General features: G+C 60.7%; 3 protein-coding genes across 3 annotated transcripts; 2 read left to right on the plus strand and 1 right to left on the minus strand.

The window, feature by feature from the left end:
• Nucleotides 1-152: 152 nt before the first annotated feature.
• On the minus strand, nucleotides 153-16135 carry NECAB3 (N-terminal EF-hand calcium binding protein 3). The gene is made up of 13 exons (XM_012755152.2): nucleotides 15995-16135; nucleotides 14203-14227; nucleotides 12563-12671; nucleotides 11564-11589; nucleotides 11273-11370; nucleotides 3566-3702; nucleotides 3190-3308; nucleotides 2959-3038; nucleotides 2802-2855; nucleotides 2279-2391; nucleotides 2038-2115; nucleotides 1439-1530; nucleotides 153-1349 (listed from the first exon to the last, which is right to left on the minus strand). Exons 1-13 carry the CDS (start codon nucleotides 16109-16111, stop codon nucleotides 1321-1323), a joined length of 1077 nt encoding a protein of 358 aa, XP_012610606.1. The 5' UTR covers nucleotides 16112-16135; the 3' UTR covers nucleotides 153-1320.
• Nucleotides 5288-8086, plus strand: C16H20orf144 (chromosome 16 C20orf144 homolog). Its single transcript, XM_012755154.3, has 2 exons — nucleotides 5288-5468; nucleotides 6136-8086. Exons 1-2 carry the CDS (start codon nucleotides 5343-5345, stop codon nucleotides 6385-6387), a joined length of 378 nt encoding a protein of 125 aa, XP_012610608.1. The 5' UTR covers nucleotides 5288-5342; the 3' UTR covers nucleotides 6388-8086.
• ACTL10 (actin like 10) lies at nucleotides 9326-10172 on the plus strand. Its single transcript, XM_012755153.3, has one exon. The coding sequence runs from the start codon at nucleotides 9326-9328 to the stop codon at nucleotides 10061-10063; it is 738 nt and encodes a 245-aa protein (XP_012610607.1). The 3' UTR covers nucleotides 10064-10172.
• Nucleotides 16136-17726: the final 1591 nt, after the last annotated feature.

A 17726-nucleotide genomic window follows, 5' to 3' on the forward strand; every position in this document is an offset into this window, starting at 1 on the left:
AGTCACCTCCCCCCACAGGTGCCATTCCCTCTGCCTGAAACACTGCTCACCCTGACACCCCAGCCTAGGTCAGATGCCTAGGTGTCCCCACTGGTCACCTCCCCTCCATGCCCCCACCCTCTTCCCCCAGCGGCTGGTGCTCAGCCATTATTCGCCTGGAACTGCTGTACATCAGGTGGCAGCAGCAAGTCCAGCTTGGCATCGAGGTTCTATCTGGGGACAGGTCTTCCCATGGGAATGCAGCCAAGCTATCTGGGATTCTGAGAAGGCTCCGTGTGGGGTGCAGCTAGAAGCCCCAGCAGATTTGGAGAGGTTGAAAGCAGAGACCATGTCACCTCCCTTTCCCAGGCGGGACCCTAGAAACAGGGTTTGCAGGGCTGAGTGGCCCTGAATTGAGGAAACCTCCATCAGCTGTGAGGAAGTTGCTACTCTGCAGCCATGGGAGTTCCGGAGGGGACTCAGGTGATTTCCAAAGAAAGGTTTTCTGCCCTGGTCTGGGAGGCATACAGGCCCCACAGCCTGGCCTTGGCAAGAGAGAGGAGGCAACACCAGAGGTGACCACTGCCTTTATTGCCTCTGTGCCAGGGTCCTGGGCTGGGGCTCAGAGGTCTCTGGAGGCAGCAGGCAACCCTGGGCCCAAATTATTGCTACTTGGCAAGGTTACCTTGGGGCTGCCCACAGTGCCCTGAGAATGGGTGGGGCGTGAGCATGCAAATAATATGCAAATGACATGCAAACCAGCCCAGGATCCTCCAGAGGTCTCTTCCGGTGCTGAAAGGGTCAGGGGCCTGCCAGTCCAGGAGGGTGCTGGGGACACCCAGGCCCTTACCCCACACTGCCAAGTGATCTGGCCCAGCCTCAGGGGTCGAGGTGTGAGGGGCTAGGGGGTCCCTGAGCATCAGGCCTGGTTCTGCCACTGGCTGGGCAAGAGCAGAAGCCTGGTCCCGAGATAGCAGGAAGAATGCAGGACACCCACTAGGCAGCCAGATGGCCTGAGGGCCACACCGAGAGGGGAGGGACCTGGCCTGGGTCACACAGCAAGGCAGGGGCAAGGGGGACCAGAATCCAGGCCTTCTGAGCCAGGCGGAAGCCAAAGTGCCATGGAGACTAAAGCTATAAACAACAAAATACGCTGATAAATAAATAAATAGAACACAAGTGGCCCCGTCCCTGATCCCAGGCTGAGAGACCCTGCGCCAGTGGGCCTGGCCCAGGCCTAGGAGGAGGCAGGGTCCTTGGTCTTGGTGCTGAGCTGACCAGTCCAGAGGCTCCCAAAGGAGGCAGGCAGGGCCCCAGGGTCCTTGGTTACGCAGGTCAGGCTCAGTTATTATCCACAATCCACCAGGAGGCTGTGGGTTGGAGTTGGGAGTCAGGAGCTGTCGGGGCCACTGCCCCTCCTGGTCCCAGGGCTGGGGAGAGGGATCGGGCTGCAGCACACCTGGGAAGAACACAGTGCTGAGGGTGTCCGGAGCCCGCAGGTGGTCAATGAGGGTGCGCTGGAAGGCCTTGCTGCAGGACGACTGCTGGTGCCTGCAGAGGGGACCGAGGCTGCAGCCATGTGCCCTTGGGTCTCCCCATACCCATCCCAGTCCTGCTGCCTGGATGCAGATCCCAGGCCTTCCTCAGGCTGGCTCTGAGCCTCAGTTTTCTCCTCTGTGAAATGGGGACAAAGGATCTGCTTCACTGGGATACTATGAGGATTGAATGAAGGTGCTTGGCATAGGGTGTGGCATGCAGCAACATCGGTGTATACTTGCTGAGTGCCTACTGTGTACTGAGCACTGCACTCAGGTCTTTACACGTCATCTCATTTAGCCCACAGGAGGCTGGAACTGTTGTCGCACCCATTTTTTTTTTCCAGCATATTGTGGGGGTTGTCACACCCATTTTGGAAAAGAGGACTCTGGGGCTCAGGTGGGTTAGCTAACTCATCTGAGGTCACCGAGCCAGTAAGCGGGAGAGGAGGATTGGAACCCACGCCTGACTCACCCACGGCCAACACTTCATAAATGGCGGCTGTTAGACCATCACACCTACCTTCTCCAGGAGGCCTCATCCCGCCAGAACTCATACAGGCTGAAGGAGGCGCTGTCCAGCATCTTCTGTGCAGACACACTGTGGGGCCAAAGAGAGAGCCAGGCCAGGCCAGGGCTGCCACCCTGCCGCCCACCCAACCAGGGGTCCCACGGGAGCCCCGGCCCAGGTCAGCCAGCCCAGTACCCCTCCCTGCTCACCCCCTCCCCACCTCAGCTGTCCCACCAGCCGGCTGAGGACTCACTGCAGACAGTGGCTCTGGGCCCCTGTGAAGTCCACGTAGCAGCACAGGGCTCGGTGGAAGTCCTGCAGGGCTTCCTCTGCCACCTGGACCTGTCTCTGGGCCACAAAGATGTGCTGGCAAGAGAGGTGGCCAGTCAGCTAGGGCAGGGTGCAGGGTGAGGAGCTGGCTGTGGTCTCCAAGAGGACCCCAACCTCTTGACCCGTGCCAAGTCCAGCCCACCCTGCGCGGGGGCTCCTGCTGCCAACCTGCACCCAGACAGCCCAGACTCCATCCTCCACCCCTATCTCCGAGGGCGCGGCCTGATGCAGCCATCCCTCTTGCCCTCGGTTCGCTGGCCCAGCCCGGGTTGCAGACATGCAGACCGGAACTGAGGCCCCAAGAGGGGCAGGGTCACAGAGCCCGCCAGGCCCAGGAAGGGGCACGTGTGTGCTGCCGGGGGGCGGGGGGGGCAGCTGGCCCCATGAACCTTCATGGGCACCCCCAGCCCTCGCCATCATGCTGCCTGCCCCTGTCCCGGGCTCACCGAGTCGGGCTCCTTGGCCAGGTCCTCTTCATGCAGGGGTTCCAGCCGGGGGGCCTGTGAAGGGCACAGAGTGTGGGCCGGGCCCCCAGCCTGGGCCTGACTTGGGCAGATGCCGGGAGGGTCCGCCCCCTCGGGGCACTGGCCACATGCCACTCACCTTGCACTCGAGCTGGTCGATGAGCTCCTGCAGACGGTTGACCTGGAGCCGCCACTGCATCTCGGCCTCCGAGCTCCGCCCTGGGGGCCCGTGGGGGGTCAGGCATGGGCCCCTTAGGCTGGGAGCTTCTCAGGATGAACTGAGGGTGGGGGAGCAGATGCTAGGGGAATGGGGGATGTGGCGCCCACCCCGGACCTCCTTGGCCAGCCTCCCTCCCTGTCACAGGCGCACCTATGTCAGAGGAGCCAGGAGACCAGCTGGGTGACCGACCGATGCTCTTCAGGGCCCTGCGCCCTGCCCGCCGGCCTCCCCGGGGCTTGCCCTGCGCTTCCACACTCTCTTCATCTGACCTAAGGGAAGTGGAGGGTCAGCCACTGCCCCCAGACCCAGAGGACCAAGAACCGGAGCCCCAGGACAGGACTAGGCCTGCGTGGGGCAAGACAGGCCTCCTGGGACCTTGAGGCCTAGCTCCAAGGGCAGCCACCTCTCCTCAGCCCCTCACGGCCTCCCTGCCCCAGAACGCAGGCTCCTGGACGCTGCGGAGTGTGAAGAGGCTGAGGGAGGTGAGACGGGGACAATGAGCACTTGTGAACCGTGCCTGGCGTACCTCGAGCCACGGGCCTGGGCCTCCAGGGTATCTGACGCCCCCTCCAGCGAGCTCTGCAGGGCCTGTAGCTGGCTCGCCGTCTCCCGCAGCAGGAAGCGAGTCACGAACTGGTCCACCTTGGAGGCCTGCTCATACTCCTGAGGGCCGAGGGGGACGGTCACCACTGCCAGTATTCCCGGCCTGCACGTTTACTTCTGAGTGGGGAGTGCCTCCCAGGTCCCCTACCTCCTGCCCGCCAGAGCATCAGCGGTAGTGCCCAGGGCAGGGGCATGCAGCCCTGGCGGGGGCAGGACAATGCCAAGGCCAGCGGGCAAAGAGGGCCTGGACCCTCCTCATGTGGGCGTGGCCTCCCTTCCTGGGGGTGTGAGACCAACTCACAGGGAGGCGGCTGCCAGCTGGCACCCTGGCTTTGTGGAACTCATGGCCCCTTCCCCGTCAGGGCTGCCACCTGCAGCATCACCATGGCTGGGAGGTCCTAGGGACAGCTAGGCTGGTGAAGGCTGGTCACAGGCTCTCCAGGGCCCAACTTTGACACAGGAGGCAAAACCCACATCCACACGTGCATTCATTCGTTCGTTTGTCCATGTGACAAACGTTTACTGAGCCCTTTTCACTAGGAGCTGCAGACACAAGACAACCGAGTCGCTGTCCTCACTCACTGTCCCCAGTATTGACCCCCACCCACATCACCAGCCTCCCGCAGCCCCTCCCAAGGTGGGCAGAGAGGCAGGGGCCAGCATGCACCAGGCCCTGCGCCGCCCATCCTGGCATTCTCAGACTCCCCAGCTCCCCGCACCTTCTGGTGCCTCAGTTTCCTCATCTACAGAGCAGGAATGATAACACTGAGCTGCTGGGAGGCCCCCAGGAGTTAATTCCTACACAGGATTTAGCCCAGGGCCTGGAACTTAAGTCCCCGATACCAGGAGAAAATTTTTGTTGTCAAACATAATACTACTAAGGAACATGGCCACTTGTATACCCAACAGTCACGGGTGTCCCAAGAATCGCCTCACCTCCACCACTTCCCCACCACCCAGGTGCCTGACCTCCCTCTACAGGGGGAATCCAGAGGCTCCGTCCATCTCCTGCCCAGGACCTCCTCAGCTCAGCCAGCAGATGGGAAATCCTGGGCCAGGCTTATGAGCTGGGAGACAGGGACAGACAGGAAGCTGGATCCTTTCATTCTCCGAGAGGCCAGGGTTTCTGTCGCCAAGAAATCTTTCCAAAAGATTCCCTTTTTGGCACTTAAGATGATCAGTCAGTTTCTGTTGCTTGCAACCAAAAAGCCTGATGACAAAAGCACCCATTCTGTGCCAGGCGCTATTCCAAGAATTTCATTTAACCCTCGTAACAATACAGGAACCAAAATTGAACCCATTTTGCAGATGACAAAACTGAGGCCGATGACAAAACTGAAGCCGAGAGAAGCTAATAATCTTGGCCAGGATCACACACCAAGTGAGTGGCAGGGCCAGAATTCAAACGGAAGCCACAGAAATTCCTCTCTATTCCCCACTAATCACCTCACATGCATTGCCTCGCTTATAAATCATTAGCCTAGTTTTACAGCTGAGAAACCAAGGCCAGGAGAAGTCACAGAGTGAATGGAGCCCAGATTCACCTGTGCATTCTGGGAAGAGAAGCCCGGACCCTGGAACTGGTGACCTCAACTTATGAGGTCACAATGTGGCCTCCCAGAACAGGGCGGGGCCAGGGCCCAGAGGACAAGGCAGAGGCAGTATATAGGCTGTAGCCCCCAGTGGTGATCAGCCCTGCCATGGGAAACAACAGTTCCCAGAAAAGGACGAAAGCACCCAAACAGGCCTGCAAGGAGAGGCCACCAGACGTGGACAAGGCCCGGTGGAAACAGTTCTTCAGCCACTTCAAGAGGAAGAAGCAGAGTGTGAGTGTAGGGGTGGGGCGAGGTGGTGAGGCAGGCAGGGGTCAGGGGACCCTGGACAGGCTGGCAGGAAGGGATGCTAGGAGGCCTTGTGGGCGGAAGTCCTGGGGGTAAGAGAAGGGTCAGAAAATCCCTCGCAAAGATGCGGGTCCCAGGAGCCTAGACGGGTATGGATGGGGTCCTAGAAGGCCAGAGGGTAGGGCAGGGTTCCAGAAACCAAGGGCAGGTGAGACCGGGGAGCCCAGAGGGGTGGACGCGAGAGGGAGTCTCCCACGCCCGGACAAGCAGGCGGAGGTGCCGGCGTGGGCAGTCCGCCCTGGTTGCTACTACTGGGGCTGTGGCACGGGACGCCCCTTCCGCGCTGTCTTCAGCCCCCAGCCCCAGCTTGCGACACCCTCCCCCTTCCAACGGGCGGGGCGGGCCCAGGCGTCACGGCCGGGAGGGCAGGCGGGATCCCGTAGACGTGGACGGAGCCGGGTCTCAGGAAGTCGGCCTGGGGTGGGCGAGGGTTTCCAGAGGAGGGGCGGTGGTCCCCGGCGTGCAGCAGGGAAGGGCGCGCGTCTCCCCACCGGCCCGGGGTGACGGGAGCCCGGGCTCGTAGAGGGGCCGTCCTGGGAGACAGGAGCCGAGCGGGTGAGCTCTCTCCCCTCACGCCCTTGCCCGTCCCCAGACCAAGATCGTGCTGCTTTTCCCCCTGGACAAGTGGCAGCAGCAGCCGGAGGCTGGGCGGCCGGCTGAGGACGCGCCGGGCGCCGCGGGGGTGTCGCCCGAGGCGCCCATGCTGCGAGGAGCGGGCGACGGCGCGGAGCGGCGCGAGGGCGCGCGCGCGCCCGAGATGAAGAAGATCCTGGTCCTGCTGCTGCTGCTGCTGGACGCGCGGCTGCAGGAGGACGGGCGCCGCCGCCCCCGCCCGCGGCCCTGAGCGCCGGCCGCGCCCCCGCCCCCGCCCCGGGACCCGGCCCAATAAAGAGCGCATAGTAACCCGGCGCCTGCTAGCTCTGTCGGAGCCCTGGGGCGAGGGGGCCGGGTGCGCCCGCAAAGCCGAGGCCCGTCCGTCGTGCCGAGGGTCGGAACCAGAGCCCATCCCTGACCTGGGCAGGGGACACCCTGCTACAGTGGCGCAGGCTGCTCCCCTTCCTCCACCATTCCAGACCCAGAGCAGATCCCGCCAGGCCCAAGGGCCCAGGCTTGGCCGCGCTAGGAGGAGGGACCTGCTTCCATTAAAGGCCTAACACCTTCAAGAGTCCCCAGTATTCAGAAATCCCTCCTAGGTAGAGGGAGTGTCGCGGACAGACAGGCAGAATCCTGGAACAGCCAGGATGCCACAGTCAGCGGGGGTGTGGCCTTAGACCCGGGTTCTGCCTGTGGAAGCACCTGGGAGAGGCGGGAATCCTGGGCCTCTGGTCCCTCACTCTTGCCCCACTGTGTTTGGTAATCCCCAAGCACTCGCGCCCCCCCCCTCAGTCTTCCCCAGGTAACCTCTGTCAAATTCAGCCCTCGTCTCTCAAACTACCTAGTCCCATCCCCTTCCCCACATTGCAGCCAAAGTCATCTTCCAAACCACTGGTTGTGCTGGGCAGCTGAGGCCAGACCCCTGGATGCCAAAATCACCGCCCCTGGCCCTGTCCAGGAAAGAGGGTGGGTCCCGGGGGTTTTCATGGTGGGGAGGAAGCTTCTGAGGACTACGGTCACAATGCTTCCAAGCCATACTGCCATTTACGGTCTCCAGTGTGAGGCTCACTTCCTAAATCACTCACATGAGGTCAAGCACTCTCTGTGGGCAGAACCCAGTTGCTTCTCATGCTCCTGGGTCCCAAATCCAGTTCCACACCCTAATGCCACGCCAGCCCTGCCAAACCTGCAGACTGCCTTCCTGCCACACACTGGTGACCAACTTCCGAATGCCCCTTTTGGGGGCAGATACAGTAGGGGTGAAGGTCCCAGATCACTAGAGCCACCAGCCAGCTTCTTTTGCTGAAGATGCACTTTTTTTTTTTTTGAGACAGAGTTCTGCTGTATCACCCCAATGGGAGGATTGCTCGAGGTCAGGAGTTTGAAACCAGTCTGAGCAAGAGGGAGACCCTGTCTCTACTAAAAATAGAAAGAAATTAATTGGCCAACTAAAAATATATAGAAAAAAAATTAGCCAGGCATGGTGGTGCATGCCTGTAATCCCAGCTACTCGGGAGGCTGAGGCAGGAGGATTGCTTGAGCCCAGGAGTTTGAGGTTGCTGTGAGCTAGGCTGATGCCACGGCACTCTAGCCTGGGCAACAGAGAGAGACTCTTTCTCAAAACAAAAAACCACAATGCAAAGACAGTGCACAGCCTGGGTTCCCCACAGCCCTATGGTCAGACCCTACTCCTGAAACCTGATTTCACCGTTGCCTTTGGTATCCCTAAGACAAGATCCTTGTAATAAAAATCCCTGTTTTGGCTTACGTTCACCTGAGTTTTCTGCTTGCAACCAAGCTGGTCCTAAACACAATAATGAGGCTTTGCAGAGACAAGCGGCCTGTTTTCTGTGTGTGATGATTACTACTATCTTTTGGAGAGAGAAACTGAGCCCAGAGAAAAACCAGGACTTGCTCAAGATTGCACAGTGGTGTCAGTTTCAGAACTAAGTCATCAACTCAGGCCCACGTGAGTCCACTTAAGGAAGCCCCTGAAGATGGAGCCCCTACGTGGGCTGCCTGGGCCCCTCAGGACTGAGCACACAGAGATCCTCAGCGTAGCTGTAGATCTTATTAGGAGCTTTCTCTTAGCGCCGTTTCGGGAAGGCATCGTGCTGGGCAGCTGAGGCCAGACCCCTGGATGCTAAAGTCGCTGCCCTTGGCCCTGTCCAAGAGAGACGATGGGTCCAGGAGTTTTCATGGGGGGTGGGGGCTGTGTTAGCGCCGCCAGTGCTGAGGACTGAGGTCACAATGAGTCCAATCCAAGTTCTTTTTTTCCTTCCTCCTTTGAGAGCCCCTCCACCTCTACAACCAGGAACTCCTGCCGCCAAGCCCAAGTGAGGGATGCCAGGAGGCTGCCTGGGGCTCAAGGGCTGGGCTGGACTCCTGGGTGCCTAAGGGGGATATATGTTCAGATGGCCTTGCCTCAAGGCGCCTCCATTCCCAGAGCTCCGTTCCTCCGGGCGGCTTCTCGACGCCTGAAAGGGTTTGGCCCGGCGCGCCCGGCGTCGACCCCAGCCGGGGCCGAGGGGGCGGAGCCGCACCGCGGAGGCGAGTCCTGAGAGGCGGGCCCAGCGCGGGCGGAGACTGACACCGAGCCAGGGGCGGGGCCTCGCGCTCGGGGGCGGAGTCGGGGATTGGAGAGGATACTTATCTGGCCCAGAAAAAGGCGCTTAGGCCCGGGACTCGGGGCCAGGGTCCCCTCCGTCGAGGATAGAGGGCGGCCTCGCGGACCAGGCGCAGCCGCGCGGAGGGGCGGGCCCTTCGCCGAAGGGCGGGGCCGAGCCCGGAAGGTGGCGTCGGCCCGCAGGCGGCCCTCCCGGGGCCACATCGCTGTGGTGGTGGACCCCGGCTCGGGCTTCAGCAAGGCGGGCTTCGCGGGCGAGGACCAGCCGCGCGTCGTGCTGAAGAGCTCCAGTCTGGTGCCCAGCTGGGACCGGCCCGCGCTGCCCGGCGCGCCCGGCTGCGAGCTGGCGGGCGGCGTGGCGCGGGCGCACCCCATCAAGCACGGCGTGGTGGTGGACTGGGAAGCGCTGGAAGGGCTGTGGGAGCGCCTGCTGGTGGGCGGCCTGCGGGTGTGCCCAGAGCAGTGGCCGGTGCTGGTGTGCGACTCGCCATCGGCACCGCCCGCGAGCCGCGAGAGGGTGGCCGAGCTGCTGTTCGAGGCCCTGGCAGTGCCCGCGTGCCACATGGCCAGCACCGCGCTGTTGGCGCTCTGCTCCACCGGCGCGTTCACCGGGCTGGCAGTGGAGGCGGGCGCGGGCGTGTGCCACGCAACGCCCATCTATGCGGGCCACTCGTGGCACGAGGCCACCTTCCGGCTGGACGTTGCAGGCAGCACCCTGTCGCGCTACCTGCGGGAGCTGCTGGTATCAGGGTGCCCCGACCTCCAGGGGCAGGCCCTGTCTCGCAAGGCCGTCACAGAGCTCAAAAAGCGCTGCTGCTACGTGTCACTGGACTTCAAGCGCGATCTGCAAAACCCTGCCCGCCACCGTCCGGCCAGCTTCTTAATGCGTAATGGGTGTTCCATCCGCCTAAGCAGCGAGCGCTTCTGCTGCCCGGAGCCCATCTTCCATCCGGGCCTGGTAGGCCATGTTGAGCCGGGACTGCACGTGCTGGCCTTCGAAGCACTGAAGAAGATGCCCGCAACACTGCGGGCGCGGCTGGCTCACACCGTGGTGCTGGCCGGAGGCTCCACTCTTTTCCCTGGCTTCGCCGAGCGCCTGTGCAAGGAGCTGGAGGCGCAGTGCCAGGGGAACGGCTTCACGGCCCTGCGGCCCCACCTGGTGGCCAAGCCCCGGCGTGGCACGGCCGTATGGACAGGCGGCTCCATGGTGGCCTCCTTGGGCTCCTTCCAACGTAGCTGGATGACCCGGGGCATGTACCAGGAGTGTGGCTCCAGGTTGGTGCACGAAGTGTTCAACTGAGTCAGGCTGGACTGGAGGGGGTGGTGCCACGGGGGCTGCAGAGCCCTTGGGCACTAGGTGCAGCTCTATCAGAAGCACTGAGTGCCAGATAAAGAGTCTCATGTTTGGAGCTGGTGGGGTCATTGTGTATCGATGGGCCACCCCCACGCTTTTCTGGGCCTGGAGAAGGTGGTTAGAGGCCATGGGACCCTCATTTTTGACCTGCAGTTTGACTCCCCCAACCACTGCCAGTTCAGCGAATGCCAGTCCAGCTGCCCAGCCCCAGGGCCATTTCTATGGCAACAAGGAAGGTGATGCCACCACTGTGTCCACATTACAGATAGAGAAGTCCCCTCAGCCCCTCATCATGTACCATTTGGACACACATTCCATGCCAGGTCCCAAGGGGCAGCTGTGAAAAGCTACTAAATCGCTCACTTGAAAGCAACCAGGAGAAGCCCTGTCCCCAGCTGTTTGCTCAGGTGATAGTTGACTCCAAGGGCCTCAGTTTCCCCTCCTGTAAAAGGCAGTGTCAGGCTCACTGCTCCCTCCCCCTCATAAAAGCTATGGGGCAAAGGGAGGTGAAGACATTTCTTAAAAGGAACACACAAAGGGTGGGGTAGCTTATTCTTTGAAGTCACCACACAAGGTCCTGGAGTGCTGGCTGTCAGCACTGTTTACGCTTGTGCACACACGTGTCCACACATGCGCACAAACACACAGGTGCACACAGACCTGGTTACTCACATATGTCCTGCGGCCAGACCCTACCCCATAGGCTCCATGCACCAGCATGAGCCTGAGGACTTGCGTGAGCGCAGCACCGCCCCACCCCCCAGCTCATCCCTGCTGGGTCCTGGTCTGCTTGAAGTCCCACGACAGTTACAACGGCCAGTAATAAAAACAGCAACGGCAGCTCCTGGTACGAAGCAGGGACTGTGTGCCAGGCATTGTTCTGGGTGCTAGGAGCGGAGCAGAGAACTAAACACAAAAGTCCCTCCCTGCCTCCCTTCTCATGCCCTGGGGTTCCAGCGACTGTGGAGGTTCGCTCTATGATCCCTGGTTCACAGATGAGGAAACTGAGGCCCAGAGAGTAAGGGGGCACAGGCACAAAGTGGGAGAGCCAAGATTGGAACCCAGGCCTCTAGCTCCATAGCCCCGGGCCAAGACAGTGGCCAGCAGAAACCCCCGCCTCACTGTGGGCCCCCCGCCATCAGCCACTGCACTCACCATCTTAGTGGCGTCCATGGCAGTGAGCACTGCACGATTCAGCGACTCCAACGCCGCCAGCACAGGCCGGTAGACACCCAAGTGTTCTGAGAAGTAGTCTGTGGGCAGAGTTGGTGCTCAAGGGTTCCTGGGCCCCCAACCCATCCACCCAGCCTGGAATTCAGCAACCAAGGAGGCATCCTATCCCAAGCCCAGCCTGTCCTGTCCCATCAGGTGACCACCAACAACCCCCTTGCCACAGCCATCCACCCAGGGGGTCCGGGAGACAAGAGCTCCCATGGACCTACTCACCACACAGTTTTTCCGTTTCTAAATTGCTGCAGGGAAAAGAAAGGGTGCCCTTCAGACCGGGCCGGGTAAACAGGGAAGGCAACGCCCGGCTCCCAACCAACTCCCACCGCAGCAGCCGACCAGCAGGTGACCAGCAGGTGACCCCTGCCCCAGCCCAGATCAAGTTGCTCTGTGGGCAGAGTCCTTGCTGGGGAGGAGACAGGGTACTCCTGCCCCTGTCAAACGCTCTGAGGGCAAAGGCTCAGACCCCCTCTTGGCCTCCAAGGGGACCTCAGGCCAGGGGAAGACCAATGTAGACAGATGTGGACCGAAGGGCCCGAGAGGAGTGGTCAGAGCTGGGAAGGGGAGTCAGGACCAGGCGGGGAATGGGATATTCACTTCCTAGGTCAGCGAGGGCTTCTAGAGAGGGGGCTGCCCAAACTAGGTCTTGAAGGACAAGGAATTTGGGGAGGCTGGCGGTGGGGGAAAGGGAACACCGCAGACAAAGGCTCCAGCCCAAGTGTCAGGAGCCTTGAATGCCTCCTAAAGAGAAAAGGGAAGTGCGAAGAAGTAACAGCTGTGCATGTGTGTGCACCCATGTGAGGGAGCACGGAGAGGGGCATGCACGCTCTTGCCAAGACGTGTATGCGTGGGAGCACACGCAGGGAGGTGTGTGTGTGTTCGTGCACCTGCATTACTGGGTGGAAACAGGCGGGGCCCAGCTGTCCCCAGGCATCCTCTGGTCCCTGCAGGAATCAGGAATGGAGGGCTGAGCCATGGGTGGTGACTCAGACTTGGCTATTTTTGGGGTCCCAGCTGGAAGCAGTGTAGTGGGCAAGGCTGGAGCTGGGGAGGGGTGGGTGGGCTGGTTAAGTTGGCACCAAGCCTTAGCACCTTTCTCCCTGCCCCCAACCGCAAAAGTCCTCCAAAAAGAACAGAGGCAGCAGGGGACACAGTGGGGTAGGGACAACCTAGCCTGGCATCCACGCATGGCCCAACCATCCCCTGTCTCGTACTCACTCTGTGAAACGCCCATCAATGCCGCTGAACAGTTCCCGCAGCTCCCCTGGGCTGAGAACCCCATCGGCAAAGTAATTCTGGAATTCCTCAAATGAGAGCTTACCATCATCTGGGTAGGGGGAGGACAGGGAGCAAAGTAGGTATCCCTGACCCCTGACTGCACCCCTGCCACCAGGTCCACGGCCCCCAGAGGCCTCGTCACATCTCACAGCCACCCAGCCAGGAGGGATGGGAGACTGAGCTCAGTGGGGGTCTGACTATTGGGGACAAAAGGACTGAGGTCCTCAAAGGTGTCCACTGAAGGCAACAGGACCCACTTTGCAGGCACCCAGGGGACGGGGCAGTACACACATGGCATTGGGTAGGATAAATGTTAGCTAAATGAAGAAACAAACAGGCTGGGACATGGCCAGAGCATGGCAGGGCCTCAGTGTCACTCGGGAGGACTTGGAAGCCAAGTTTCTGCCCCAGATGCTGGCCAGCCTTGCTCCACGATGGAGGGAACCTCTGTGCTCTGGACCTGGGACCTTCACAGAGAAGCCACAGAGCAGATGAAATCTTCCTAAGAGTTGGAGCCTCTAAACGAAGCAGCAGGCTGGCTCAGGAGGGAATGAGCTCCCCATCGTGTCCCCAAGACACTGGGGCCTTGGCCTGAATGAGGTGCAAGGTCTCTGAGCTGATGGGTGGGGGAGCCGGGCCGAGGGAGGGTCCGAGTCTCCCCCGCCAGAAGGCCCTGATCCAAGTGGGGGCAGGTGTCCTGACAATAGGCTGGGACAAAGATCTCCACCAATCTGAAGAGACCCAAGGAGAAGGGGCAAGGAGTAGGGACATGACCCTGTCTCAAGGAGGGTGAGACACAAGAAGGTCTGAAGACCCCGATGAAAGGAACTCAGGGCTCAGCAGCTGCTCCGGGCCATCCAGGGGCAGCGACCTGTTGCTGGCTGGATCCCCTAGGCCTCTGCTTGAACTTGCAAGGCTTTCCCAGGCCAGGGCCTGAGACTACCCAGGACCCAGGGCAGGGGGAGCTGAGCCTCTGGGCACTGGACCCAGCTTTACCCTTGCCCAAGGGGTGGGTTTAACTGTCCTCCATACCTGCCCTGGGTCCAGACGGTCACTGGGAAGCTACTAGGCCCTCTACACATTGGAGTAAAATCTCCCAGTGGGCCTCGTCTCCGGTACCTCACCCTTCCAAGCCCTTCACGCAGGGAGCCTGGGACCAACTGTCACAAAGACCCGGGCTCGAGGCCTACCAGTTGTTAAAGGCTGTGTGACCTCAGGCAGCCTGCTTCACCTCTCTGGGCCTCAGCTCCTCTGTGAAATGGGGTGAAGAATTCCAACCTAGCTGGTGGTTGTGAGGACAGCAGGAGGTCATGTACAGCAAATAGCTATCAGTGTTCCAGGGTGCTACGTGAAAGCAAGCCACTGCCGCCAGCCCCTGGCCAAACCACACTGCCTCTGCGCTCCGTCCTGCCAAATTGGCTCAGACCACACTTTTTCTGGGAAGGATGCCTCCATTGATTCTCTTGAAGATTTTTCTCCACTCTGGACGGTGCCCTCCCTACCACGCAACTCTCCCCTGGGCCCACTGGATGTCCCACACCATGCCTCCCTCTGTGGGACCCAGAGGAAGCCACACTCACCATTCTTGTCTGCTCTGCGGAAAACCTAGAGGACAAGGGGTGGGGGGAGGGAGCTGTGAGTGGGGCCTGGGAGGCGAGAGGCCCCCACCCCACCCGACAGGGCTCCAGCTGGTCTGCCTGCCCCCTGCCTTGCCTTTCCTCCTGCCCAGCCTGGTCCCAACCCCCTGGCCAGCTCAGCCCGGCAGGAGCTTCTCCTGCAGGAGACACAGGAAGAGCACACAGCAGGTGCCACCCTAGCTCACTTCTCCTGCAGGGCCTGGCCTCCCAGGGAGGGGAGCTGCAGGCAGGCTCCCTGCAGCCCTCCCTCCCACACCCAGAGTCCAGCCCAAGTTCTGTCTGATGCATCAGCCCCTGGCACGGTCCCAGCTTGAGGAAGTTTGGGGACATGGGCCAAGATGCGGCCCAAGGATCCTGGGCAGCCGCCCCAGACCTGAACCCGCAACTCTGCTGAGTGGCCGCGGTCTATCCCAGACGGTACCTTCTCTGCTCTGCGCTGTTGCCTTGCCTGCTTTCTGGAGACAGACACCAGGCAGTGGCTAGTCCTTTCTTTGCAGGTGCCTCAGTTTTCTGACTGGCGCAGAGGGGAGCAGCCTGGGCTTAACCCTTTGGGGGCTGGGGCTTCCTATGAGGCTGAGTCTGTGAGGGCCTTGGAAAGGCGTGTGCATTCGTGTACGCGTGCGAGGGGGAGCGAGGGTGGCAGAAGGCAGGGTCAGCAGGTTTTATTTATGGAGAAGCAGAGATAAAGGGCAACAGAGGCAGAGAGGAGCGGAATCAAGACAGATTCTGCTCCTCTCGCAGGGACCAGCACTCCCAGGTCACCTAAAGCAGCACAGCAAGGGGGAGACCAGTAGGCCTGGCAAGGAGGGCAGGCTAAAGCCTGGGCAAAGCGCCCCCATGGGCTCCAGGTCCTGAGTGCCAACCCCCTCCAGCGTTGTCTCAGGGTCAGTGAGGCTCAGGAATGACTGTAACCCCTAACCTGACCAGAGAAGGTCTGTCACTGGCTTACGGGCACACAGCAGCCCAGTGAGGTCTGGGTGGGGTAGATGGAGATACGTAGTGGGGACAGGAGTGCTAAGCTGGGAATGAGGACACCTGGGGCCATACCCTGTTGTGTCCCCGCCTCCATGAGTGACCTGGGACATAACCCCTTAGGCCTTGGTTTTCCTACCTGGGAAATGGGAGGGTCCCTTCCAGCCAGGTGGGCTGTGGTCAAGGTGCTGAGTCACCGGGGTCAGTGGGGAGGGGGCAGTGACACAGCCTTTCCCTCTGCTGGGGACCTCTGGAGTGGGGACACGAGAGGGCCAGGACAGGGTAGAGAAGGGGCTGCTGGGCCACCAGTGCCCCATGGGAGGGGGGCCCAGATGACAGACGATAGCTTGGGCAGCCTTTACCAACTGTGGGACTCCACTGCCCGCGGGTCGCGCCTGAGGCACTGGGGTCAGGAGTGAGGAGCTCCTTATGCTTCCACCGCCCCCACCCTGCCAGCCCAGCCTGGGGCCACCAGAGTGGGCACAATGACTGCACCCACTGTGTTGACAGCCCCCACCCCCACCAGACACACAGATGGGTGGGTTTGGGGGTAGGGGGCATCAGGGCCAGTGACACTAGAGCAGAGACAAGGGGAGACTCGGAGAGACAGAGAAGACACAAAGGCAGCGAGGTCAGGATAAGGGAGACCCAGACAGACAGTAGTGAGAGGGAGAGACCCTGACATAGAGACAGAGACAGACGCAGGACGGGGCCAGCGAGACACGGGGGAGACGCGATCGCGACCTGGGGAGGCCCCACTCACGTCCTGGAAGAGCGCGTGTCCGGCGGGCCCGGCGTCGGGCGCGGGCTCGGGGCGCCGCGGGGGCCGGGGCGCGGGCGGCCGGAGCAGGCACACGGCGAGCAGCCCCGCGCACGCCATGGCGCCGCCCGCTCGGCTCGGCTCGGCTGCGGCTCGCTCCGGCCCCGGGCTCCGCCGCCGCGGACGCGGTGGGGCTGGGGGGCGGCCGCCCATTGGCGCCGACGCGCGGGCCCCGCCCCCGCCCCGCCCCCGGCCGGGAACTCGGCCCGGCAAGCCCGCCCCGGCCTCGGTTTCCCTGTCTGGAAAATGAGTGCAAAGTCCAAGCTGCACGACGTCAAATTCCAACTCCAATTACCTCCGCGGTTCCGCCACTGGAGCCTCCGGTTGGGGGGGGGGGGTGGCCACTGCGGAGTAACGAACCACTCGAGGGGTCATTTCCACCCGCGACAGGATGAGCACATGCGGGCCTGCCCAGAAGTATTGACCGCCAGGATGGCAGGGGCTGGGCACGCCCGCCCAGAGGGCAGCCCCAGACCATCCTAGGTACAACCGGCCAACTAGAGACACAAGTGATACAAGGGACTTCCCCTCTCTGGACTTCTGTATCCTCAGTCTGAATATTGGGGATAACGTGCACCCCAGATTATTGCTGGGACTCAGTAAATGAAACGTAAGATGCTTAAAATAGGGACTGAATCAGAGGAAGCCCACCGAAGGCTTTGTTACACAGGTTCATGTGGACGACTCTCCCCCTGGTCGGGTGGCCCAACTCACCCCCACCCTCTCCTGCACTGAAGTTCAACTTGGCCTTCACTTTCCCCTCCCATCCATCCAATCTCCACACAGCAGCCAGAGGGAGCTTTAAAATATGAAACAGAGGCTGAGGCGGGAGGATCGCTCAAGGTCAGGAGTTCGAAACCAGCCTGAGCGAGACCCCGTCTCTACCAAAAATAGAAAGAAATTAATGGGCCAACTAAAAAAAAAATATATATATATATAAATAAAATTAGCTGGGCATGGTGGAACATGCCATAGTCCCAGCTACTCAGGAGGCTGAGGCAGGAGGATTGCTTGAGTCCAGGAGATTGAGGTTGCTGTGAGCTAGGCTGACATCACAGCACTCACTCTAGCCTGGGCAACAAAATGAGACTCTTTCTCAAAAATAAAAAACAAGACATGTCACTCCCATCTCAGACTTGTGACTCCTTATCCCCTGAATAAAGCCAAGACTGCCAGAGTGCAGTGACTCACACCTGTAACCCTAGTACTCTGGGGAGCTGAGGTGGGAGGATTGCTTGAGCCCAAGAGTTCGAGACCAGCCTGAGCAAGAATAAGATCCTGTCTCTATCAAAAAATGGAAAAATTGGCCAGGCGTGTTGGTACACACCTGTCATCTCAGCTACTCAGTGGCTGAGGCAGGAGAATTGCTTGAATCCATGAGTTCCAGGTTGCAGTAAGCTATGATGGTGCCACCATAGTCTAACCTGGGCAACAGAGCAAAACCCTGGGTCTCAAAAACCCAAGACTGAACTCCCCTTTCCAGCACCACTCTGGCCACACTGGTTTCTCTCTGGTCCTCTGTGCCCTGTTCCCCCTTCCCCAGGTCCTTTGCCCTTACTAGTCTCTACTTGGTGTGCTCCTTGTGGTTAACTCCTACTTACCCTACAGCTGTCAGCTCAAGCATTACCTCTTCCAGGAAGCCCCTTCTGATTTTTCATTTGTGCACATCTCTATC

This window comes from Microcebus murinus, chromosome 16, assembly GCF_040939455.1.
Source record: "Microcebus murinus isolate Inina chromosome 16, M.murinus_Inina_mat1.0, whole genome shotgun sequence".
Classification (NCBI taxonomy): Eukaryota; Metazoa; Chordata; class Mammalia; order Primates; family Cheirogaleidae; genus Microcebus; species Microcebus murinus.

What these genes read in the sequence shown, in the direction of transcription:
- C16H20orf144 (XM_012755154.3), top strand. Translation starts at nt 5,343, where the DNA reads ATGGGAAACAACAGTTCCCAGAAAAGGACGAAAGCACCCAAACAGGCC. An exon ending in TCAAGAGGAAGAAGCAGAGT is followed by an intron (nt 5,469 to 6,135) that starts GTGAGTGTAGGG and finishes GCCCGTCCCCAG; the next exon opens with ACCAAGATCGTGCTGCTTTT.
- ACTL10 (XM_012755153.3), top strand. Translation starts at nt 9,326, where the DNA reads ATGGCCAGCACCGCGCTGTTGGCGCTCTGCTCCACCGGCGCGTTCACC.
- NECAB3 (XM_012755152.2), bottom strand. Translation starts at nt 16,111, where the DNA reads ATGGCGTGCGCGGGGCTGCTCGCCGTGTGCCTGCTCCGGCCGCCCGCG. An exon ending in CCGCAGAGCAGACAAGAATG is followed by an intron (nt 12,672 to 14,202) that starts GTGAGTGTGGCT and finishes CCCCCTACCCAG; the next exon opens with ATGATGGTAAGCTCTCATTT. An exon ending in GATGAGGCCTCCTGGAGAAG is followed by an intron (nt 1,531 to 2,037) that starts GTAGGTGTGATG and finishes TCCCCTCTGCAG; the next exon opens with GCACCAGCAGTCGTCCTGCA.